The sequence below is a fragment of the Scyliorhinus torazame genome, chromosome 16 (genome assembly GCF_047496885.1).
Source record: "Scyliorhinus torazame isolate Kashiwa2021f chromosome 16, sScyTor2.1, whole genome shotgun sequence".
In the NCBI taxonomy this organism is placed as follows: Eukaryota; Metazoa; Chordata; class Chondrichthyes; order Carcharhiniformes; family Scyliorhinidae; genus Scyliorhinus; species Scyliorhinus torazame.
The window spans coordinates 185,643,188-185,667,259 of record NC_092722.1 but is presented as its reverse complement, the minus strand read 5'-3'; the positions used below and the strand labels follow the sequence as shown (position 1 = coordinate 185,667,259).

The 24,072-nt window shown below is 42.6% G+C and overlaps 1 protein-coding gene and 1 long non-coding RNA gene across 3 annotated transcripts in view; one reads left to right on the top strand and one right to left on the bottom strand.

Annotated features, from left to right (window-relative positions):
- The window catches only part of LOC140393297 (uncharacterized), a 75,916-nt gene that overhangs the window by 10,810 nt on the left and 41,034 nt on the right, over positions 1-24,072 (top strand). Inside the window, exon 2 of the long non-coding RNA XR_011935571.1 lies at positions 18,171-18,246. This is a non-coding gene — a long non-coding RNA (uncharacterized lncRNA). The remainder of the gene's footprint in view (positions 1-18,170; positions 18,247-24,072) is intronic.
- Positions 6,159-24,072, bottom strand: part of cnnm1 (cyclin and CBS domain divalent metal cation transport mediator 1) — an 85,084-nt gene continuing 67,170 nt past the window's right edge. The window contains exons 8-10 of one of the 2 annotated variants that reach the window (XM_072479599.1): positions 17,401-17,499; positions 15,878-15,994; positions 6,159-11,528 (exon numbers count right to left, since the gene is read on the bottom strand). In XM_072479599.1, the coding sequence (XP_072335700.1) occupies positions 11,449-11,528; positions 15,878-15,994; positions 17,401-17,499 (296 nt within the window). In that variant the 3' untranslated portion in view covers positions 6,159-11,448. Of the gene's footprint in view, positions 11,529-15,877; positions 15,995-17,400; positions 17,500-24,072 lie in introns of those variants that run through there. The other variant, XR_011935570.1, reaches the window with a different exon arrangement.

The following is a 24,072-nucleotide window of genomic DNA, read 5'->3' as shown; positions in this document are numbered from 1 at the left end:
TAGAGCCGGCCTCCACATTGCTGGAGGAGGTTCTGACGACAGGGGGATTGGAGAAGGGGGTAGTGTCAGTGGTTTACGGAGCTATTTTGGAAGAGGAGAAGGCGCCACTGGAAGGGATCAAAGCAAAGTGGGAGGAAGAGTTGGGAGAGGCTATGGAAAGGGGTTCTGGTGTGAGGTGCTCCGGAGAGTGAACGCCTCCACCTCGTGCGCGAGGTTGGGGTTGATACAGCTGAAGGTGGTATACAGAGCACACTTCACGAGGACGAAGATGAACCAATTCTTTGAAGGAGTAGAAGATGTGTGTGAGCGTTGCGGGGGGGGGGGGGGGGGGGGGGGGCCCGCTAATCACGTTCATATGTTTTGGTCCTGTCCAAAGCTAAAGGATTACTGGAAGGAGGCTTTTAGGGTAATTTCTAAAGTGGTGCACGTGAAACTGGATCCGGGCCCCTGGGAGGCCATATATGGTGTGCCGGACCAGCCAGGGTTGGAAATGGGTGCGGAGGCAGATGTTGTAGCCTTCGCCTCATTGATCGCCCGAAGGCGGATCCTGATGGGATGGAGAGCAACCTCCCCACCCTGTGCCCTGGCATGGCGGGGGGGGACTTATTGGAATTCTTGACCCTTGGGAAGGTTAAGTTTGAACTGAGGAGAAGGATGGAGGGGTTCTACAATTCATGGGCATTATTCATCATGCACTTTCAAGAACTGGATAACATTGAACATTGGTTGGGGGAGGTGGGTGGGAGGATTGGGGGGAGGGGGCGGCGTGTGTCGATGGTGACTATGGGTGATTCCTGATCCCTTTTTGTCATTTGTTTATGTGAACATGCGGGCTAATGTTTGGGGTTTGGTGGGAGGATGGGATCGTTGTTATTGATATGGGGATTGACATATTTGTTACTGATTATTGTTTATTGTTGGTGGGTGTAAATTTGGGAGAAAATGTGAAAAAAGAGAATAAAAAATATATATTTTTTTTAAAAGTCGTCTCTTACTCTTCTAAACTCCAGCAAATACATACCTAGCCTGCCCAGCCTTTCCTCATAAGACAATCTGAACATTCCAGGCATTAGTCTAGTAAACCTCTGAACTATGAACACATTTACATCTTTCCTCAAAGAGACCAATACTGTACATAATACTCTCACTGTGGTCTCACCAACTAAAGTATAACCTCCCTACTTTTGTAATCAATTCCCCCCACTGTATCCTGGCCTTTTGTGATTCATGCATTAAGACACCAAGATCCCTCTGCTTGCATCTCAGAGCTCTGCAATCTCTCATCATTTAGATAATAAGTCTCTTTTATTATTCTTCCTGCCAAAATGGACAATTTCACATTTGCCTACATTATACTCCGTTTGTCAGATTTTTGCCAACTCACTTAACTTATCAATGTCCCTTTGAGATTTGGCAATTACCACCTGCATAAGAAAATTGAGGACTCTTTGCAGGATTAAAATTGCCTTGATTGGCTTGGAGTTGGTGAATCCAAAGGCTACAAGTGCGAGAACACTGTACTCAGGAGTTGGCGTTGAGGGATTTTAAAGTAGTTGGACTGCAAAATGGCTTTGGCAATGGCTAAAACCTTTCTGCAAGTGGAAGGTGCAACTCTGGCTGGTTTACAAAAAGTAACCAAAGCTCAGCTAATGGAATTGGCAGCTAAGTTGCGGTTAGAATTAACCGTAGGGCCAAGGAATGCAGACATAGTTGAGATAATAGTGAAATTGGAAGAGATGCCAGAGCGACTTAGTTCTCCAAGGGATGAGTCACGAGAATAGAATTGGCCAAGTTCAGTTGCAAATGGAAAAAAACTTGAATTGGAAGAAAAGGAAAAGGAACAGGCATTTCAAAGGGAGTAAGCAGGGAGTCATGAGCAGGAAAAGGCAAGAGGCCGAGAAGAAAAAAAATAGTGAAGGCAATTGGAATAGGATAAATTAGAAAAGGAGAAAATACAAAAGGTTAGAGAGAGGGATTACCAGCTTAAAAGGCTAGAAATTAAAAGAGGCACCAAAAGGTGGAGCAGAACTTGTCCAGACCAGAGTTTAGGGGGGAGAGGTTTAAATTTGTGAAAGCCCTGCTAAAGTTTGAGGAAAAAGATGTAGAGGCATTCATTATTTCATCTGAGAAGGCAGGAAAGCAATAAAATGGCCATAAGAAATCTGGACATTGCTATTGCAGAGCAGGTTGGTAGGTAGTGCTCATGAGGTTCAAGGATAAAAACAAATGACAGAAAGGGGAATAAAAAAAGTGATAGGCCGAGAAACCAAGGGCCAGATTCAAAGACGGACACAGTGAAAAATAGTGGGACAAGTAATGTGGCTGGATTCTTCATTATTGGGACTATGTCCCTACGCCGGCATCAAGACGGTGGAGTTTCATGCCAGAAAAGCTGGCATGAAAGGAACACAAATTCCTAGCCCTGCTGGGGGCTAGCAGGGACCTGACGTAGACCTAGCAGCTTTTGCTGCAGATACGGACACCACATTTCCGGGTCGGAGGCCTTGTAAGCGAACAGCGGTGGCCTCCAGCGGCCATACCGTGCTCCATGGCGGATTCGGACCGCGGAGTTGGAGCCAAAAAAGAACCCCCCCCCCCGAATCGGCCACACGCCCGACACTCATCCCCTGCACAAACATTCCCCGACCGCCTATAAGGCTCCCCCTGGCCTCCGATCGGCCCGCCCCCGACCAGGGCGGCCGCAGACTGAGTCTGCAGATATTAGATCCACGCCATCGGGACTTCAGCCGTTCGGGGGCGGAGAATGGCAGAGCGGGCCTCTGGCAATGGCCCCAGGTAGGTGAGATGCGGCCCGGCATACTACCCGGGTACGCCATTTTTCGGGGCCCGCAGAATCAGGGAACCGAGGCCGGTCACAATTCCTTGCAGGAAAATGGATTCTCCGCCCCCGCGCTGGCCCAGGCATCGGGGTGCGGAGAATCCAGCCCTTTGTGCCTTAACGCAGGGAGCATTTGCAAGGATAGCACGCTGACACAATGGTTAGCACAGCTGCCTTACAGTGCCAGGGACCCGGGTTCAATTCCAGCCTTGGGAAGATGACCAAGAAAACAGGTCGCATCAGCAGAACCTACAGATCGTTATGTTACTGGAGGGCACAGAGGGAGAACTCAACAGAATTTGTGGCATCAATGGTCGCTGTAAATGCTATTCAATGTGACCACTCTCCTCGCCCTTGTGTCAAAGCACACCTGATATGTCTGCCCACCCAACTTTTGCTTACCCTCAGTTGGTTCCTCTCTCTTAAATGTGGCTGTGAAAAGATTACATCGACCCTCAGGTTTTTAAGATAGGCGAACACTCTGTATCTTTCCACCAGTCCGTTGAGTACCCTCACGTTCCAGGCCATTATTATGATGGGGGGGGGTGATTTCTGTCCCCCCTCCTATGGGGTCAGCCATACTTACCTCATGGACGTGCAACTGCAAGCCGGGGTTTCTGTTTGTTCATGGGCCACGGTGGCCATCATCTCCTTCCTCTTTTCATGAGAATGTCACTTTAAGAAATGTTTGGCAGCTCATGTTACTGCAGTGATGTCAGAGTGTGGGTGGAGCTGAGCTCTGGCTGGAGCTGAGCTCTGGCTCTGGTTCTGCTTTTTAGTTTCACTTTGAGAAAAGCTTGGGTGTGTGTGTTTTTTTGGTTTCGTTTTTCAGTGTTGGAGCTGAAACCAGACAAAGAAGGTGTACTGTTGTTCTCTCTGCCATGAAAAGACTATCTCTTGATCATTTCGTGAATTCAGAATTATAAATGTTCTCAGTAGTATCTTTAACCTGATGTGCTTCTGTTAAAGGTTATGTTTTTTTTACGTCTTATGGATGTTAAAAGGAAAGCTTAAAGGATTACTTAGTGTTGTATTCTTCGGGGGTTTTATTTGAATTAATGGTTGCTCAGATGTTTACTGTATGTTTTAAAACGGTGAACTTGAATTCATAGATTAAACATTGTTTTGCTTTAAAAAATACTTTTCCATTTCTGCTGTACCACACCTGTAGAGTGGGCCGTGTGCTCCCCATGCCACAATCTATTAAAAGTTGTGGGTCAGGTGAACTCCATGATACACTTTGGGGTTCTCTAAACCCTGGCCCATAACACTCTATCCAACCATTTCCACATGCGACCTGTTGTAACCAATATTCTACCTATCCTTCCCCTCCACTCCCTCGCCCATCCCCCCCACTGAGGCCTTCTGACCATACAGTCCCCCCTTCCCTTTCCTTGCTCCCCCATTACCACCTCCGCCTTGCCTCTCACCCGTCCCCCCTTGTTTGTATCTCTACCCCTCCCTCCTGCCAGGCACTCCCCATTCCTTCTAACCCCCTTGCTTGCTCGCTAGTGTAGTGGCTACCCCAGAAATGGATTCTTTTGTATCCATCCCTTCTGACTCCCAATCCCCCTCCTCCCACATCCCCAGGTGCAGTTACCCTTTTCCCCACTGGACTCTGAAAGTCCGCATTAAGGTTCTTTGTCGCTCACTGCTTTTTCCCCCCCGAGCTTGTTCTTTTGGACGAAGCCGCTTGCCTCCTCTGATGTATTGAAATAGTTTTCTTTGCCCCGAAATGTGACTCGAGTCTAGCTGGGCACAGCATGCCAAATCACATCTTGCTTTTAAACAGTGTCGCTTTGGCCACCTAAATTCTGCCCGCTGCTTGGCCAGGTCCACCCCAATGTCCTGGTACAAGCGAATGGTGCGTCCTTGCCACTTGCATGACCGCGTGCTCTTCGCACACCTCAATCATTCTTTGTCGTGGATTCTGTGGATCTTCACCATCATTGCCTGTGGTGGTTAGGGTTAGCTTTGCAACATTTCAAAATTTATATTGCAAGCAATCCTCCACAATTATTTATATAGACCATCATCCTTTGATATTTCTGGAAAAGTTTTGAAATCAGAATGTTGAGTTGCAGTTTATTACTGAATGAGAAAATGTAGTTTCAGATGCATTGTCAAAAGTTTAGAGTTCAAAGGAACTTGGTCATTTTGAACGCAGAGAAAGGACTGAAATTAACTCTATTTTTACCAAAAGACTTATGTATATCGTCATGTTAAATGTATGTGCTCTATAGTGTAATAGTTTTGTTTGGTATGGATGAATATTGTCATTCGAAATGGGTTGAGAAACAAACTGCCGGTGGTACGATTAAAATGTTATTTATTTTGAACATATTGTGTTGGTCTGTGGAAATAGTTCCATTAAGCTGGGAACTGAGTGTCTATGGAATTGAGACTATTAAAGGGCCTAGATTTGTGAATAGGACCAAGTTAGATGTTCTGCAAGTAAACACAACATGGGTAGGGATTTGCATTATGAGATAAGTGTGGATTCAGATTTTTAGCTGTTGAATTTCATGGGGGGGGGGGGGGGGGGGGGGGGGCGGAAGACGGCGTTTACAACTTTAAAAAAAAATTCACAACTTCAAATAGATAAATACGGCAAGAGTTATCAAATCTTATTTTGCTCCAAAATAGTGGCTATAAAAGGAACTTCTGGGAAAGTGGAGCTGTGTTGAGGGGAGTGATCATGTAAGACCCTGGAGTGTGCTCTGTGCTGGAGTAGATCTGTGATGAAGTGGAGTGAGCTGTTTGGAGCCAGCCCAGAAGAGGGTTTATTGTTTAAAAAACAAAACAAAACAGGGTTTTGTTCTAAAACGTTTTGAAATTCTCCAAAGTCGAATGAGTGAAAAAAGAGATCTTCCCCATAGCAAGTGGGTTGCACCTTGTGCTAATATTACTGGATTTTTAAAATATGGATTAAGTTTCTTTATAGACTGGTTATTTGTGAGTTCAACCAAGTAATAATCTTTTGGGGAAATGTTCTGCAAGATTAATTTAAACTGTGTAAATGTCATATTGTGTGTTCAAGGTTTCTTTTCTTAATGAATTTTTCAATTTAATATTTTAAAGCTCCAAGTGTTACTGGGATTTCTGGCTCCGAACTTCAGTACCCATATTTTCTTGTAGTAAAGTATAAATTGAAACTTTTGCGATCTCTGCACAAATTTCCCTTTTACTTGGTTAGCATGGCAATTACCCTCTGCCAGATCATAACACCATAAGCCATGCTTCACCTTCCTTAGTGCAATTATTCACAAAATGAATAGCGAATTCACTAGTAACGAGCAGAGAATTACAACCAGACAAATCTTGTTCCAATGTTTATTATGTTACCAAGTCACAATTACATTTACAACAGTTAGATTTCAACGGTAACAGGCTGGAACATTAATTGTTTAAAAAAATACGTACAAAGTAAATAAGAATTTTAACTTTTTAGAGGTAGCATACTTGTCACTATTCACTGAACCTAAGAGCACAATACATGCAATGATTTTTCGAGCACAAATGATCGTAGAGTTTTAATTTGATGAATGATTTTGAAAGCAACATTTTAAACAGTGTTCTAGTATGCTCTCCTGTTCTATGTCCCAATACGAACCACCGTATAAAATCCTCATACAAAAAATAATGCATGCTTTGTAACTGCAACATACCCAGGGTAGGAATGAAAATGAGAGGCTCATTGACTAGTTTGGGTTTGAGCTACGCCCCACTTTTGGCTGAACTGAGAAACAAAGCAACTTTTCTTGCCCATTTCCCCTCTCTCTCCAGAAGGCACACCGATACCTTGGTCATGTGATCTTTGTTCGTTAATACTTTCCACGCATTTCCTGGAAAGTCATTTAATCAAGGAGCATTGATCTTTTAAAAAGATTGTTTCCTTTGTCCTGTCCTTTTTCCCAAAACATCTTCGTTGTGAATGCATTCTGAAAACAGACAGCTTTGTAGTTTGGGGGAAAGAGTAATTGTTTTAACACAAAAATGTAGAATATCTTTTTGGAAATGATTCGCAATCCAAAAAAAGGTCATAGCTTTATGATAAAAGGGGGAAATTTTCACTGCAATGGCATTAATTGTGATGGTTATGGTTTTAACTCACCCACTACATTGTGCTGCTACACTAACCAGTTATCTGATTTTGGCTCAGGTAGCACTAGTTTTAAGTGGGGTGTTTTTTTCTAATTCAGATACTGGCGGCCCGGCCTGGGAGTGATATTTATCTCGGTAAAAAACAAAAAAGTGATTCTGTTCATAACAATAATCAAGTTGCAGTCTCAGAAAATACACATTTCAAAGTCCTGCTTTTCATTAAAAGTATTTTCCTCTTCCTTCAAAAGACTGGTTTAAAAAAAATAGACGTAATTGCCTATCTATACTCGCTTCTCTTCCATTAGATCTGGAGGCACGAGCAAAAAACAATTTGCAATTGATTCTCAGCAAATATCAGATCTCAAGGCACAATCTAACTATCGGTCCAGGATGGAGTTGCAAAAGGGCCAACCAGACCCTGCACCCATTATGCAGTTACAATATTATTCAGTCAGAATTCTAATGGAAATCTGTAGCGATAAACTGTGGCAAATGACATTCTATTTCAACTCTCTAAAGTAACAAGTTGAAGGAGAGGTCTATCTAAATAATTTTTCAGCTGAGTGGGATGCTGGGTCTAATGGCCCAGTTAGTACTCTTCCTTTTTATTGCCTTATAGGAGTCTGGCAGTGATCCTGTGATAGCACAGCTAAAAGTGGCAATTCAGCCAGTGGAAAAATCAGTTAATTATTCAATAAATAAAGGGTTAAACAAAATATAAAGATAAAGATTTCTGATTTGGCATTCAGATTTATCATCGCCTCAGTGAACTCCTGTGTTGGGTGTTTCATCATGAAGTGGCCTGACTTCAATGTATTTTTTAATTGCACTGAAGCTTCCTAAAAGGTTTCGCTGCTGTGACGCAATTTGTTTAGTGCAATTGGTTCCCTTTAGGAAATACAGATATTATCTGAAATTAGAAAAGAAACGAGAAAATGCGGGAATGCAAAGAGAGTAATCAAGTGCTTAACGAGAAATATAAGTGACATTTTTTTTTTAAGAGGCTGATTTGAGCACCCTTGCAGTTCTATAACTGCCTTTGCACCTTTCTCACCTTTAAGCCTTATGTGAGCTAGCAAGTCCTGATACCTCATTTGGGTAAAGAGGCTGGAGAACATACGAGCATAATATTCAATCTAAGTCCACATGCACACTCACTCTCTTTCCATTAACGGCGACTGGATGGAAAACTGTCCAACTTCACCTCACCAAACTCTTCCCCCAGCACCGAGGCCAGCTGCAGCACCCCAGGGGCCAGCCGCAGCACCCCCGGGGCCAGCCGCAGCACCCCCGGGGCCAGCCGCAGCACCCCCGGGGCCAGCCGCAGCACCCCCGGGGCCAGCCATAGCACCGGGGCCAGCCGCAGCACTTTACACCCACCACCATCCTGCTCAAATCAGCTGCTGACTCAATATCAGCAGCTTTGTGGTTTGTCTGCATTTGCACATTGATTGCTCATTATCCCCTAAAGACTTGCAATTGACAGCATAAGAACCCCTTTAATGATGCATTAATGATTAATTGCTACCTCTTAATCCAATCCACTTTCTCACCCTATTCAAATTCAGTCCTTTCTGTTTAATTCTATATCTTTATATCTCATTTGTTAGGGGTTAATCAGTTTGTTCCATTATTCACCAAGGTCCCTGTTGCCCTTTGCCGCACTATTAATTTCCAATTCCAGTAACTTTAAAGGCAAAACTTTTAAAAACTCTAGACTTACAGGGCCAAGTCACATGGGCACACTGCAAGATACCCCACTTGAGCAAAACCAAAGAGTGTTGTTTTCTTATTTAAAAGATATGGGGGGCGGGGGGGGTGGGTGTGATATGTTCGACTCAACTGGGTGGCATATTTGATGCAGGTGCCATTTGGTGAAACCATCACAATTGACAAACCCATTCTAAAAAAGTCAGGCAAACGTAGCACCACATCCGTACAAAAATTAATAAAACTTTCCAATTTTACTTATTTAAATGCAAGAGTCCACCCACACACAATTTCTATTGCCTCCCCTGAAGGCATAATTATTGCAGGGCTATGGTTCCATGATTACCAGTAATCGCCTGTCTGCCATTTTATAAGAGTTGAGCAATGTGAGCGTTAGTTTATATGGATTGTACCACAATTAAAACCAATCAGGATTGCGCCTCTCCATATGGCTCAATGAAGTTCACTTGTAAGCAGCTGACACACACTGACCAGGAAACTATAATATTCGATCCTCCGTCAGTGCTATCCCAAACTGTGGTGGAACAGGTGCTGGAGTTGGACTCCGTGCCTGGGGTTAGGCAGAGGAAAATGACCCAGGTTTCCTGCTCCTACTTGTCATCTGGTGATCCCCATTGTATACTTCTTGCATGGAATTGTATACTTCTTAGTGGGTTAAAGTGTGATGCCTACTTACTGTCAAAAAACTTGGCATCGAGGTTCATACATGAATAATGGAATGGGCCAGTTAAGCACTAACTGACCATAGGTGAGCGAGGGAGGCAGAAAATTGTCAGGAGAACACGAGGACTACAAAACCTGATTTCAAGGCAAGAAAAGGCTGAATAAATGTACTACATATGCAGCCTCTTGGAATTAAATTATGTTTCCATGTCTAACCATGATTACGTGAAATAGTTTTTGTATCCTCACACAAAAACTGTAGTACAAGTTGGGCAAAGCCACCAAGTGATCATGTACCTCAACTCATCATGAGGGGCTGGTTTAGCACAGTGGGCTAAACAGTTGGCTTGTAATGCAGAACAAGGCCAGCAGCACGGGTTCAATTCCCGTACCAGCCTCCCCGAACAGGCGCCGGAATGTGGCGACTCGGGGCTTTTCACAGTAACTTCATTGAAGCCTACTTGTGACAATAAGCGATTATTATTATATTATTATGTATTGAATTTCCAAGAGGATGGTTTAATTTTCACTGGCCTCAGTATAACTGCAGTAGCTGCAAAGTATGTTTTGGACCATCTCAAAATTGGTGCAGGACCAACTGCTCCTTGCCAGATGAATGCCAAAATTAACTGGTATTTGGGATGGCTGAATCAGCACTATAACTTGGTCCTGTAAAATTGCACTTCTTTGAGGTACCTGTCTCAACTGGCCAACACTTTGAACAAACATGCCTGCCGTAAAATACTTGGAAACTCAAAGAGTCTGTGGTAATGTGTAGTGATGACATGAAGCAGAATTTCTGCTGCAAAATGTGCACTGTTCCAAGGTACTGCACACTGGACACGTATGCAAACACAACGTTCTGAGATGGGGCATGGGGGTGGGGGGGGGGGAAAGAGAGGAGAGGTGAAAGAGTCAGCACAGCAAAGATACAGAAAGGGAATAGAAATGTCCTACTCAAGAACATAGACAGCCATTCATATACAGTAATGCTATTCATCTGAAACAAGTGAATACTTTTGTCTTGATTATCTACTACGGGATATTATCTACAGGATAGTAGGTAACCATTGCAAGGCTATGCATGTTCAGGTAACATTATACACTGTCAAGAGCAACACTTTTGAAATAATAGATATTGCAGTGGTGAAACCTTAAATATTAATTACTCTCTACAATATATATTTTAGATAATTACAATAAAAATATTTACCTGAAAAACGTTAGAGGTAATACAATTATTAAGCACAGCACTCAATCTGCAGTGATTTGGGCTGTGACATGCTTTGTATCTAATAAAACAAGGTGATGCATGGAGGAGTAAGACTTCCTCTTTTTGATGTGACAGCAACGTGGTAAACATAACAGGAAGGTTTCCCACATAGACAATTAAGCCTGAACTTGTAAAAGCCTTCCTTTAGAATACATTTATTGTTTCACTACGATCTATTTTTACAACTTTGTTAATATATTGTGACCAGAAGAAATCTGTTCCCCTTCCCACCTCCCAGGGGCCACACCCCGGGGGTGCGCATTACAAGACAAAGACACATCAAAGGAGCTCATGTCATCTTGTGAACTGTAAAAGCAATGCTCCAATGGAGCATCAATGTTTTGTGAAACCGAGAGGTGTTATGTTTCTGAAGCGCACTTCAATCTGTACCACAGAATGGCTGTGTTTACGGTATCATAACACACCTAGGTTATAATGGGAGGCGGGGGTGAGAGCAGCGGTATGCTGACAGGAATAGAGACTTTCATTGAAAAATAATGTATTTTACATTATATAACCCAGTGGATACATTATGTAAAATCCTAAAATCAGCTCATTCAAAATCTATATGGTTTGTTGCTCTTTCATTTTACTTCAGAGGAATGAAAAACATGCAAAACCTAAATTCTCAATTCAAAGTATCAAATGAGAAAAACTGTATCAAGTTACTTGGGCCCTACTCTCACTGCTCTGATACCGTATCATGTTTGCAATCCCTGACAATGTCTGGCGATCACAGCATCTATTATTTGGGCTCTGGTGTAAGGAATGGTTCACAATCAGTCAGTGATTCTCGCCGCTGCTCTTTTGCTTTAACCTTGTTGTTTCGTTGGAGACGTCAGATCTTTAGTTGAGGTACATTTAAATTCTCTTCAGGGCTTTTCTCGCTGTTCCTGGAGGGCTTCCTCTTTTTGCCACCTACACAGATTTACAAAAAACAAAAATATAAATTTTGGAAAATACGCACGCTTGCCTGTTCGAAGCATAGTAGCATAGCGATTAGTAGACCAGGAAGATACGAGTTCAAGTCCCATTACGTGACGGGGCAATTTAAATTCAGTTAATTAGATAAATCTGGAATAGAAAGCTACAAGGTGACCATGGAACTATGTTGTAAACCCATTTGGTTCACTAATTAATTCAAGGAATGAAACCTGTTGCCCTATCTGATCTGGTCTATATGTGACACCAGACCGACATCAATATGTTTGACTCTTAACTGCCCTGAAGTGGCCTAACAAGTCACCCATTTGAATCAAAACTGCTATGAAAAATTGTAAAACCACACAGTCTGCAAGGGTTCAAGAAATGGGATTAGGCAGGTTCCGCAAAGAGCTGGTACAGGCATGACAGGTCTGTGCTGTACCCATTCCATGATTCCAAAAAATGCTACTAGGGCAGCACGGTAGCACAGTGGTTAGCACTGTTGCTTTACAGCTCCAGGGTCCCAGGTTCGATTCCCGGCTTGGGTCACTATCTGTGCAGAGTCTGCACGTTCTCCCATGTCTGCGCATGTTTCCTCTGGGTGTTCCGGTTTCCCCCCGCAGTCCAAAGATGTGCAGATTAGGTGGATTGGCCATACTGAATTGCCCTTAAGTGTCCAAAAATGGTTAGGTGGGGTTACTGGGTTACGGGATAGGTTGGAAGTGTGGGCTTAAATGGGGTACTTTTTCCAAGGGCCTGTGCAGACTCGATGGGCCGAATGGCCTCCTGCACTGTAGATTCTATGATTCTATGAACTGTAATATTGAAACAATGCTCCTTTGTTGGAGCTGGATGAGAAGTTAAATCCAGAGTCTACTGCCTGTTCCTGTGATTCACATGGACACCAAGTAATGCCTCAAAGAAAAGCAGGGAGTTCGCCCTAATTCATGGCCAAACATTATTCCGTCAGTTAATATCACGATAAAATATCAATCGTCTATCCAGCCAATGACTGCATGTGGGGCATTGCAGGCACAGAACAGCTGCCTGTCTGGCTACATAACAACTGCCACTGTTTTCCAGAAGAATTTGGGTGTATAAGAATACAGACAAATAAAGAGCAAAGTCCATCGAGTTTGTCTTCTACTGTCCTGGTAGTTGCAAAATGTGATAATGGAGTTCTTGACTAATCATAGCAATCAATCTCCATCAATTAGTCTATAATAGACCCAGACAAGGGGCGAGATTAACCCCAGTGGTCAAAATAGTTGGAGAGCTATGAGAACAGCACCTGTTCCTTCCAAGCATTGGGGCACTCACCACATGTCTTTTCTCAAATAACTCAAATCCGAGTGAAGCACTTTCAGATGTGCTGAGATACTTTAGATCAATTATTTAAATTAATTTGCTACAAAATTTACATTTATAAAAGAACAGAAACTCATTGGATAGCATGAGTGGGTTTAAGAAAAATGAATGATCAACTTTAAAGACTCCTTGGCTTCTACGGTTCAATACCAAACCTCATTTTATCTTTATCTACTGATCCACAGGAGACTTTCTTTCGTATTTTTACTGTTTTATGGGACAAAAAGTATCTATCTATGCTGCGCTTGCTTATGAAACCTCGAACGATTATTCTAGTTACGAATGAGCACCATCTATGTCGCTTGACTTTCGATTAATTGTTAAACTATCTGTCTGACTGGTCAAGTGGATCTAAAAAAGTCTGTATAACACTTTGTTTTGAAGGAGAGGAGCAGGGAGTGCCTTGGCCAACATTTAACACTCAACCAACACTATTAAAACAGTCAACTGATCCTTATTATCACTGCTACATATGGCATCTTGCTGTGTAAATTGCCTGCTGTCTGCCAAAAAAAACAACATTGAGAACATGTCAAAAAGTAATTGGCTCTCAAGACACTTTGCAATATCCCTTGAAAGTGAAAGGTGTTAGATAATTGTGTCTTTCATCTTGTTTATCGATCTTGTACATTACTGTGATGACCTTCTCTAGATCAGACCAGTACAAATTAGTTATTTGTCCTTGTACCACTGGGTTTGCTATAGAAGCCTAGGACGATCACAAATAACGGAGTGCCGGAGAACAATCAACACTGTGTTCCACTCATCAAGACGTAAGCCTTGAACAGTAATCAGAGAGAAATAAATTTTAAAAGCAAATTAAAAACATATCGACTATATTTGTGAGTTCATCAGTTGGCAGGGAAGACAAGGAATACTAGAAAAGAAGCAGATGGGGGATAAATGCATTCATACAACTCATGTTGGATTGCTACCTTGTTTGCAGCCTGTGCAAATCAGAAACTTACAAGCCAATGAAAGTCTGGGGGAGAGTAATTATAAAAATATTCGCTACAATTCTTTTCAAAATGCATCAAATTTCCTCCTCCGATTGGGACCCTCTAATTTTAACTCTCTATCCCCTCCAGCTAGTCCAGCACTAACTGGGAACAGCTACGAAACTGCAGAACAGCCTCACTCATTCATTTTAATAGGTTCAGAACTTTAGACTCCCCTGGGAGCTGATCCAGAGTCTATGATCTTTGCGATCTCTGTTGGCACTATGTGTGTTCCCAGGGCTAGGAAGTCCTGGATTGGCCCGTAGACTGGCTTGTAATCGCGGCCCAATCTAAATATCAATCGTGCTGTATAGAATGCAACAATGCCTCAGAGTGAACCGAAGTGAAACAGCTATGAAATGACAAAATCATGCCGGAACTACTTTTTTGAAACTGTGGGAGCACTTTAAACAGAAAAAATGCTCTCCCTGGACCTGTCTTTTGCTCTGTACTAGAGTCTGAAGGGTATTTTGAGCTCTAGGGCAAACACAAGGGTGGTCCCCTGGCTCCCAACATCAGTAATCTATCAAGTTGGATTAACCCCTTTGTCAGCCTACCTAATAAGTATGCGATTGGCCACACATGGTGCAATACTACTGGAGGCAACAGTCGCAAGTATCAGCTCCAGTTACCATTATATCAGTGCTGATACATTCTACTTGTACTTGTTCTGGGTTTAAGGTTGACCTACAGTAAACTTGTAATTGGCAGTTATTCTGCCTCAGCTTCAATAAAATCCCCACTATCAGGGCAGTATGGGAGTGTGTACCAGTACAAACCTGACATGTACAATGCTAATCTCACTCATACCATCAATGGAAAAGACTGAGTTTGTGGCAGCCAGCCACCCCACTTTGTCGTTGTGGACCATCCAGCAAATAGACACAAAGAAGAACACAGATGGGGTTAAGAGTAGGAGCCGGAGGAGAAAATAAATAGGCCGCAAGTGAATTTACAGTGCAGAAGGAGGCCATTCGGCCCATCGAGTCTGCACCGGCTCTTGGAAAGAGCACCCTACCAAAGCCCACACATCCACCCTATCCCCATAACCCAGTAACTCCACCCAACACTAAGGGCAATTTTGGACACCAAGGACAATTTAACATGGCCAATCCACTGAACCTGCACATCTTTGGGCTGTGGGAGGAAACCGGAGCACCCGGAGGAAACCCACGCAGACACGGGGAGAACGTGCAGACTCCACACAGTCACCCAGCGGGGAATCGAACCTGGGACCGTGGCGCTGAGAAGCCACAGTGCTATCCACTTGTGCTACCGTGCCGCTCTTGACAGTCCTACCTTAGGTAGGCATATATCAAAATCCCTGATTTATTAGGAAACACAACAGTGAAAGGATGATTTTGAGTAGAGATTTCAGAGATCCCAGACGCATACTCAAGCTAATCAGTGCCCCATAAACCTAGGCTCCTATTTTGTTGACTCATAAGGAGCATATAGTTAAGTTCAGCACTTTGTCCCTCAAATTGGTTTGAAGGTTTATATTTTGTTTGCATTAGCTGCCAGATACTTTATTGTTAAAGAAAAACTTACATTGTCTAATCTTGAATCCAGTCATATCCGAGTTATTTATTGCGTCTACTCCCAAGAAAAATAGATCACTTGGGTTTTTCAGTCCATCTGACTTGCTGCCTATAAGTGAGACATGAAGCTGAGCAACTTCATTTAAATGTTTTTACGACGTGGGGGAGGACGTGCAGACTCCGCACAGACAGTGACCCAAGCCGGGAATCGAACCTGGGACCCTGGAGCTGTGAAGCAATTGTGCTACCCACAATGCTACCATGCTGCCCCAGGATGGAGCTTTGAGTCAAATGGCCTGTTCTTGGTCCTAAAAATGCTCATTTTCTCTGTCCAAAATCCAGCACAGAATCCCCATGTGCCGTAGCCATAATACTTGCATTGAATTTCAGAGGCAGGGTTTTTTTTTTCTTAAATAACATTAACAGTTGCACTAACTTAGTTTCCTCAGGAGCTTTTTGCCAAGTGTCTCTTCTGAACTGCTAAGTGAGGTGCTGGTTTTCCACTCGGGATTGGTGACCTCAGGATCAATGTTTACGCTGGCGTTTTCTTCACCTGAAAATAAACAGAAAATTAACTGACAGGACTGCAGCTTAAAATGGTAAAGATCTCAGATGTATTTATTTAAAATCCTGGGCTCATTAAAGTGCTTTGAAATGCTTTTGGTTTCTTGCCAGTAATGTCCATAGAGCCTCTCTCAGGTATCTTCCTTTCACTCCATCATTCTTGTTCTCGGAGCATGCACTGTGCCCCAATACAGAGAACAGACAGAGGAACTGCTCATGAGTCTCTGCTGCCAATGGGGCACTTGAGCTTACAGTTAAAGGATACAAGTGAGTGCCACCGTTGACACCCAGCAATCTTCTAAAAAAATAGTTTTCTCCACTCAGCTTCTATTTGAGCCACCACTTCCGAGGATGCTGAATCCCTACCCAAGTAACCTTTTCTTCCTGCAACGCATTGAGCATTGTTAGATTACTGACTGTGGACTGAGAGGGAGCGTCACAGCTGAACCCAGTTCTGCCCTTAGCTGGCAACACACATTTTCTCTTGTTTGCTACTGAAAGTGATGAAGAGTGGGGACCCCTGATTAATTCCACACCCCTACAGCCAAGGATGCTGACCCCAATTATCGTGCTCCTACTCTTTTCCTAACTGGTTTGAATGAATGCAGTATACATCAGTGATTAAAGTCCAAGTATTGTGGGATTGGGCATCCATATGATCCATGGTTATCCGTCGTAATTATCTGTGCTGCCACTTTTCTGAACCTAGGATGGAACAATCTCGATGCGCCTATTCCTTGGCCTTCTCCAACCCCTTTAATATCTGTGACTCCAATACCCTGCTGTTGTTTGAATTGGAACACTCACAAAAACATAATAAAACATAGAACATAGAATCAACAGTGCAGAAGGAAGCCATTTGGCCCATCGAGTCTGCACTTAAGCCTTCACTTCCACCCCATTCCAATAACCCCTCCTAACCTTTTTGGTCACTAAGGGCAATTTATCATGGCCAATCCCCCTAACCTGCACGTTTTTGGACTGTGGGAGGAAACCGGAGCACCCGGAGGAAACCCACGCAGACACGGGGAGAACGTGCAGACTCCGCACAGTCACCCAGCGGGGAATCGAACCTGGGACCGTGGCGCTGAGAAGCCACAGTGCTATCCACTTGTGCTACCGTGCCGCTCTTGACAGTCCTACCTTAGGTAGGCATATGTCAAAATCCCTGATTTATTAGGAAACACAACAGTGAAAGGATGATTATGAGTAGAGATTTCAGAGATCCCAGACGCATACTCAAGCTAATCAGTGCCCCATAAACCTAGGCTCCTATTTTGTTGACTCATAAGGAGCATATAGTTAAGTTCAGCACTTTGTCCCTCAAATTGGTTTGAAGGTTTATATTTTGTTTGCATTAGCTGCCAGATACTTTATTGTTAAAGAAAAACTTACATTGTCTAATCTTGAATCCAGTCATATCCGAGTTATTTATTGCGTCTACTCCCAAGAAAAATAGATCACTTGGGTTTTTCAGTCCATCTGACTTGCTGCCTATAAGTGAGACATGAAGCTGAGCAACTTCATTTCAATGTTTTTTTGTAGACAAGCAGCACGGAGTACAAAGAAAGTACACAATCTTTATTGCAGAAAGTACAGCACATTCAGACAACACACAATTGGACTCTGTTGCAAGACTGAACAAGTTAAATGCAATTAATAAAGACACAACAAAGACAGCTTACCGTATAGAACACCGTGAACGCAAAAAGTTAATTGCTCAAACTCCAGCCGAAAGTTGTTGGGTTGTACTCTGTTGGAGTAACATTGTGTTCATATATTTTCTCCATTAAGTGCTCTCCTAACAACAAACCGCTAGTCATCTATTGTATGCTTTTGCAACCGAGAGAAGTAATGGAACAATGTCATAATCATTTCCTCCAATTCTTAATTATACTTCCAGGAACAAAAACTACATTCCAGTTCAACTATAAGAAACTGAGAACCATAATTTCTAGTGAAGCTTACAGTTAGTTTACTATCAGGTCCCACGGCCAAACAAGTAGAGAAGAAGCTATGAGTGAGAACCCTATTGTCACAGTTATTGAACTGTACACTTCCAAGATCTGTACCCACCTCCTTTGCTAACTAGGGTCTGTTCTGGACTTTAGAGTGTTGAGTGATGTACAACATTATCTGTCTCAGATTTCTCGCTCTTCCTCCAGGCAACCCATCAGAGGCAGGCAAACCTAGCTACCCTTGAGGGATTGGGCATAGACATTAGGATGCGGTCAATAAGTGGTAAGTTCCAAGCGTTTTCCTGCCTCAACGGTCGACCTTCATATTTGCCAGGATGTATACGGGTGCAGTTTGATCGGTGTGAAGTTGTACAACGAGGGATTTGAAATTGGAGCAATGTAAAACATGGTATACTAGGAAAGGGATGGAAACGATCACAACCCTACTCAGCTAAACTTCTTAAAGAACTTCACCTTTGTCAGAAAGAAGAACCGTTGGAGACGCCAGTGAAGTGTGCATCTGTCATAAGGAAAATGCTAGAAGCTCTGTGTAACAGGGCACTTGGAAAATGCAAGGCTATCAGGCAGAGTCAACGTGGTTTTCTGAAAGGAATTTTATTGGAGTTCTCTGAAGGAGTCGCATGTGCTGTGGATAAAGTATTGTACTTGGGATTTCCAGACGGCATTTGATAAGGTATCACATCAAAGGTTATTGCGGAAAATACTCCCTCATGGTGTAGGGAGTAACATATTGGCATAGACGACTGGTTAGCTAACAAGAAACAGAGAGGAGGCATAAATGGGTCTTTTTCTGGTTGGCAGGATGTGATGAGTGGTGTGCCATAGGGATCCATGCTGGGGCCTCAAAGTTTTACAAATTATATAAATGACTTGGATGAAGGGACTGAAGGTGTGGTTACTAAATTTACTGACGATACAATGATGGCAGGAAAGTAAATTGTGACGCGGACATAAGGACCCTACAAAGGGACAGAGATAGGTGAACTGAGTAGCCAAATGTGAAATTGTCCATTTCGGCCAGAAGGATAAAAAAAGCTTATTATCCAAATGGTTAAAGATTGCAGAAGTCTGAGGTGCAGAGTGATCTGGGTGCCCAGGATCTGACAACTGAATCTGCTGCAGAGAGCTGCTCAGGAGAGTCTACGGCAGGACAAAGCAGAACTTCAGGGCCTCTGGTGAACAGCCAACAAAGAATAACCTGACATAGGGAACAAAGCAGTATAAAGGCATGGCTTTGTTATTTATGCCAATGCAAATCAGGATGCAAAGGACAGCTGGCACGGGTCGCGAAGGCCAGCCAGCATGGGTCGCGAAGGCCGGCCAGTAGGCAAAAGTGGATCCCGGGAAAAAAAGTTTGAAAAACGCTGTCCTCGTGCATGAATCACAAAAGGCTAATATACAGGTACAGCAAGTAATTAGCAACGCTAATAGAAATCATAGAATCCCCACAGTGCAGAAGGAGGCCATTTGGCCCATTGAGTCTGCACCTCTCTTGCTCCAATAGAGCACCCTACCTAGGCTCAATCCCCCACCCCTATCATACCCTCACCTAACCTTAGGTAGATTTATTATGGACAATTCACCTAATCTGCACATCTTTGGACTGTGGGAGGAAACTGGGACACCCAGAGGAAACCCACGCAGACACAGGGAGAAAGTGAAAACTCCACACCGACAGTCACCCGAGGTCAGAATTGAACCCAGGTCCTTGGCGCTGTGAGGCAGCAGTGCTAACCACTATGTCATCCTTTGTGGGGCAAATTCCAAATAGAATGTTATCATTTATTGTGAGGGGAATTGAATACAAAATTAGGAAGGTTATGGTTGAGCTGTACAGAGCATTGGTGAGATCTTTAAGATCCTGAATTGACAGGGTGGATGTTTCCTCTTGTCAGAGAATCTAGAACCAGGACTGATTGTTTAAAAATAAGCAGTCGCTCATTGAAGGCGGTGTTGAGGAGAATTTTCTTCTCTCAGAGGGTCATCAGTCTCTGGAACTCACTTCCTCAAAAGACAGCGGAAGCAGAACATTTGAATATTTTTAAGGCAGTGATAGATTCTTGATTAAAGTGTGTGTGTGTGCGGGGGGGGGGGGGGGGGGGTGAAAATTATTCGGGGTGCGAATGTGGAGTTGAGGTTACAATCAGGTCAGCTCTCCAGCAGAAAGTGCAAGCGTTTTTAAAAAAACATGATCCAAACTGCAGGACGTGGGAGCCAATGGCAACTTTTCACAATGCAATCCAACTTGTCACCAGAACTTAAAACAGCACTATTTTAACACAAATTCAACAAAGAAAGTCAACTTTTTATTGGCCCAGGGCCTCTTTTGGAGGTCTGTAGGAAAGGTGCAAGGAGGTGAAGGGAAGGTAAAATTACATTGTTTTAAACGTAACCACATCTCAGTTGGTTTTCACAAGATTTCATTAACTGCTACAATGCAAATAATTCAACTGTGTTCACTGTTAAAACACATTGTAATTTCAAAAGTATTTATTAGAATTCAATATTTTGTAGTTACCTGTCTTGAGAAGCACACACTTGTCAGAAACAAGTGGCATTAGGGGATTGTCCTAGTGTATTTCAACAGTTGTTTCAGATGTCCTGTGTGAACCACAAAAGAAAATAACACAAACAAAACAGATGCAACAAAAACAAAAGCATGCAGGAATCTAGAGAATGAGAAAGAGCAGGAGACGGTTCTGGTCTGGTGCTTTGTCAACACGTACTCGGACCAAACAGACATGTGTGGTTTATTCAGTTTATCCTTCTAAAATATCAAGCAGCTTTTCACTGAACAAACTATGGATTTAAAGCACTGGTAATGGCTGGTTTGGGCCTGGGATATTGCTGCTAACAATCGCCATAAGCACTTACTCATGAGTCCTGCAAATTGGATCATGTTGAAAAAGTGAATGGTTACAATTTCCTGGATAAAGTACCAGCAATGAAAGAGTGTTGGCATAACATTTACATGAAACATAAATTTCACAGTCAAGAATACAGTAACTGGTCTTATGGAACTCGGTCTTCCAATAAAAAAACAAATATAAAGACAGTTTTTGAATGAAGATAGCAGTGTTATTTCCCAATGGCTCAGTCAGTGACTGCACAACTTGATGTATTAATGATCTGCACAGGCTGGAGGAGCCCCACTGTCAATCACCAGCTTGTGCTGGGTCATATCTTGAGTACCAGTGTCTTGGTAGAGATGTTACAGCTAGCCTCAGTATAGTTAGACAACAAGGTAGATGGGGTGGTGGGATTTGGGAGGGGGGTGGGGGGAATTCAGCCAGATTTTCCATTCCTGTTTGATAGCTAATAACCACTGCTAGAAAATACACACAATTTCACATTACGTAAAAACAAATTACTGCGGATGCTGGAATCTGAAACAAAAGCAGAAAATACTGGAAAATCTCAGCAGGTCTGACAGCATCTGTGGAGAGAGAACAGAGTTAACATTTCAAAGCTTTGATGAATAGCCACCCAGACTCGAAACGTTAGCGCTGTTCTCTCTCCATGGGTGTCGCCAGATTGAGATTTTCCAGCATTTTCTGTTATTGCACATTATGGATTGGGTTCAGCAATAATATCCACCGCGCATCGCTAGTAGCAACTGTCACCATCTGACTGACTGTGAAGAATGGCCAGTTTGAGTGAAGCACTGACGGGCTGCCAGCATCCATACAACCAAGTACCCAGTCACTATTTTCAGGAAAGGACATGGGAAAATTAGGAAGAAACTAAAAGTAAAATATTGAACATCTACACTTAATATTGTTGCTTTAAACCTTGGTATGAAGAGGGCTACGTGATGAGGGATGCACTAAAGCTTGGGGCAGCCCCCGCAGAGGTGCAATGAGAATAGGTCGCTGTCCAAGACCTTTCAGCCAGTGTACACTGAGGGGCTGGAAATTGTATAGAACCTCTTGGGCTGCATGACTCGCATTGAATGTACACAGTAAATATCGCATGTACCACAATTGTATTGAAGCACCTCAGTGCAACTTGACTGTGTAAAAAATCTGAATATCGTGGCACTTTTCTGATGGTCATTTTGAAATGTCTCTAATGTTCTTTTAGACATTTTATGAGTCAAGTGTAATTTGGCAAAAAAAAATTATTGGTATAAAGAGGTTAAATGTGTAAGACGACAGAAAATATGTGCAATTAAATGTTAGAGTAGGAAGGATTTATGATTAATTGGTTTGAAAAATATCACTGGAAAGAATATACAAAAAATAATTAAGCGTTGACAACAATAAAAGAGAAATGCGGAGCAATTTTAAACAAGCTGCAAGTAAAAGAGGCACGTTTACTGACAACATTCACAATGCACAAGTCATGCAATTAAACTTTATCTATTAAAAGCTTGAAACCAAACACAAAATAATGAACAACAGCAAACAAACATTGGCAAATACTGTAATCTATTGTTTTATTCCCAGTCAAATTGCAGCAACACTTGCAGAAAATCCCTCTAGGTAAACATTATATAGTGATCAGGTTTAATATGGACAGTGAAAAAGGCAGGCAGCTGACCACAAGATGTCACCCTAAGGCATTTACATGAGGATCCTCCTAGCTGCTTTTTCATCTAATTGTTCAACACAGTTAATCTGTTCTTGTGCAGTCACTAATATTGACAGACAGCAGCTGAGAACTCAGTGATGTTTGTAAATGTATGTTTTTATTATTTGTGCCAGAAATTTTAAATTACCCAGCCTTTCAAATTAAGCCACTAGAGTAAAACAGTGCCGGGGCATTTTCTTTTAGTGCACGTCCAATTTGAATTATTCGACAATTCACCTTGAAATTCAATTTTGAATTGAGGGTAGACTGTATCAGCAACTTTTCACTTTCAATCTGTAAATGTCCTTTTTGTTGGCTTGCAGGTTCTACACTAAACAAATGTTTTCAAAGACTAATCTTTGGCACACTCTGCCTTGGAAATCACCATTTATGAAGCTGGCCATTTCATAATTAATTCAGACAGGAAAATTGTAATGCCATTGGAGAACCCTATATTCATCCCACTCCTTCACTGACTCTCCTCCTCACCCCCTCACCCCCCCCCCCCCCCCACCCCACCGGCCGCTGCCCCCATCCCCAAACAAACTTTCCATTCCAAAATGAAAATATTTAGTGGCATTCAGCCCTTCAAATCAGTCTTGAAAAGGCTGTAGTACTTCAAAGGCAAATTAAGTAACATCAAGTTCTCACTAAATTGAGATGTGTCCTCTGATGCTTGGGTTGAATTACCACAGCTCCCCCCCATCCCCATCCCCAATCTTTTTTTCTAAATGTGAACATTAGAACACTATGCTCAACTCTTTAAAAAGTGCCAGCTTTTATACACTGCCAGTTCACATCACCACAGAATGTTCCTACCATCATCGGTACCTCCCTTTCCATTCAACCTTTATGTAATACGATTCTTAAAGTGTAATAATCATGAATATGGGACACACTGATAAAACAGTGGATACTGAGATTAGCACTAATGAATGAAAGCAAAGGTAGTAATTTCACCATGAGTAGCTACCACTACTTATACCGGTCACTAAAGACCATACCAAACACAATTGAAAGGAGTAGAGCTTGAGAATTGGTAAGTCTCTCGATTTAGAAGTTTCATTGTGCATCCCAAAACATTTTTCTTTTACTATTCCTCCATTAACGTGCATTATTATTTCCTTTCTTTCCCACAATCTACACTTTCACACTCCTTCCTTTGTAGTTCATCTTTCCTAACTTTGTTTCAAACCCCAAATCTTTGGTAATCATTTGCTTCCCATGTGCCTTCACCAGCTCAGTCGAAGCCTACAAGTCAAGCTGGCAACAACCCTCATAGATATCCTCATGTGAAACCTTTCCACACCTTCTTGCAGCACCTCAGGAGGCCATCCAACCCATCGTATCTTTACTGACTCTCTGAAGGAGCAATCCAGTTTGACCCACCATCCCCCTCTTTCCCCAAAGCTCTACAATCCTTTTGTTTTTCAAATACATATCCAATTCCCTTAGTTACAGCTGAATCCGTTTCCATCGCTCTTTCAGGCAATGTATTCTGGATTATAAAAACTTG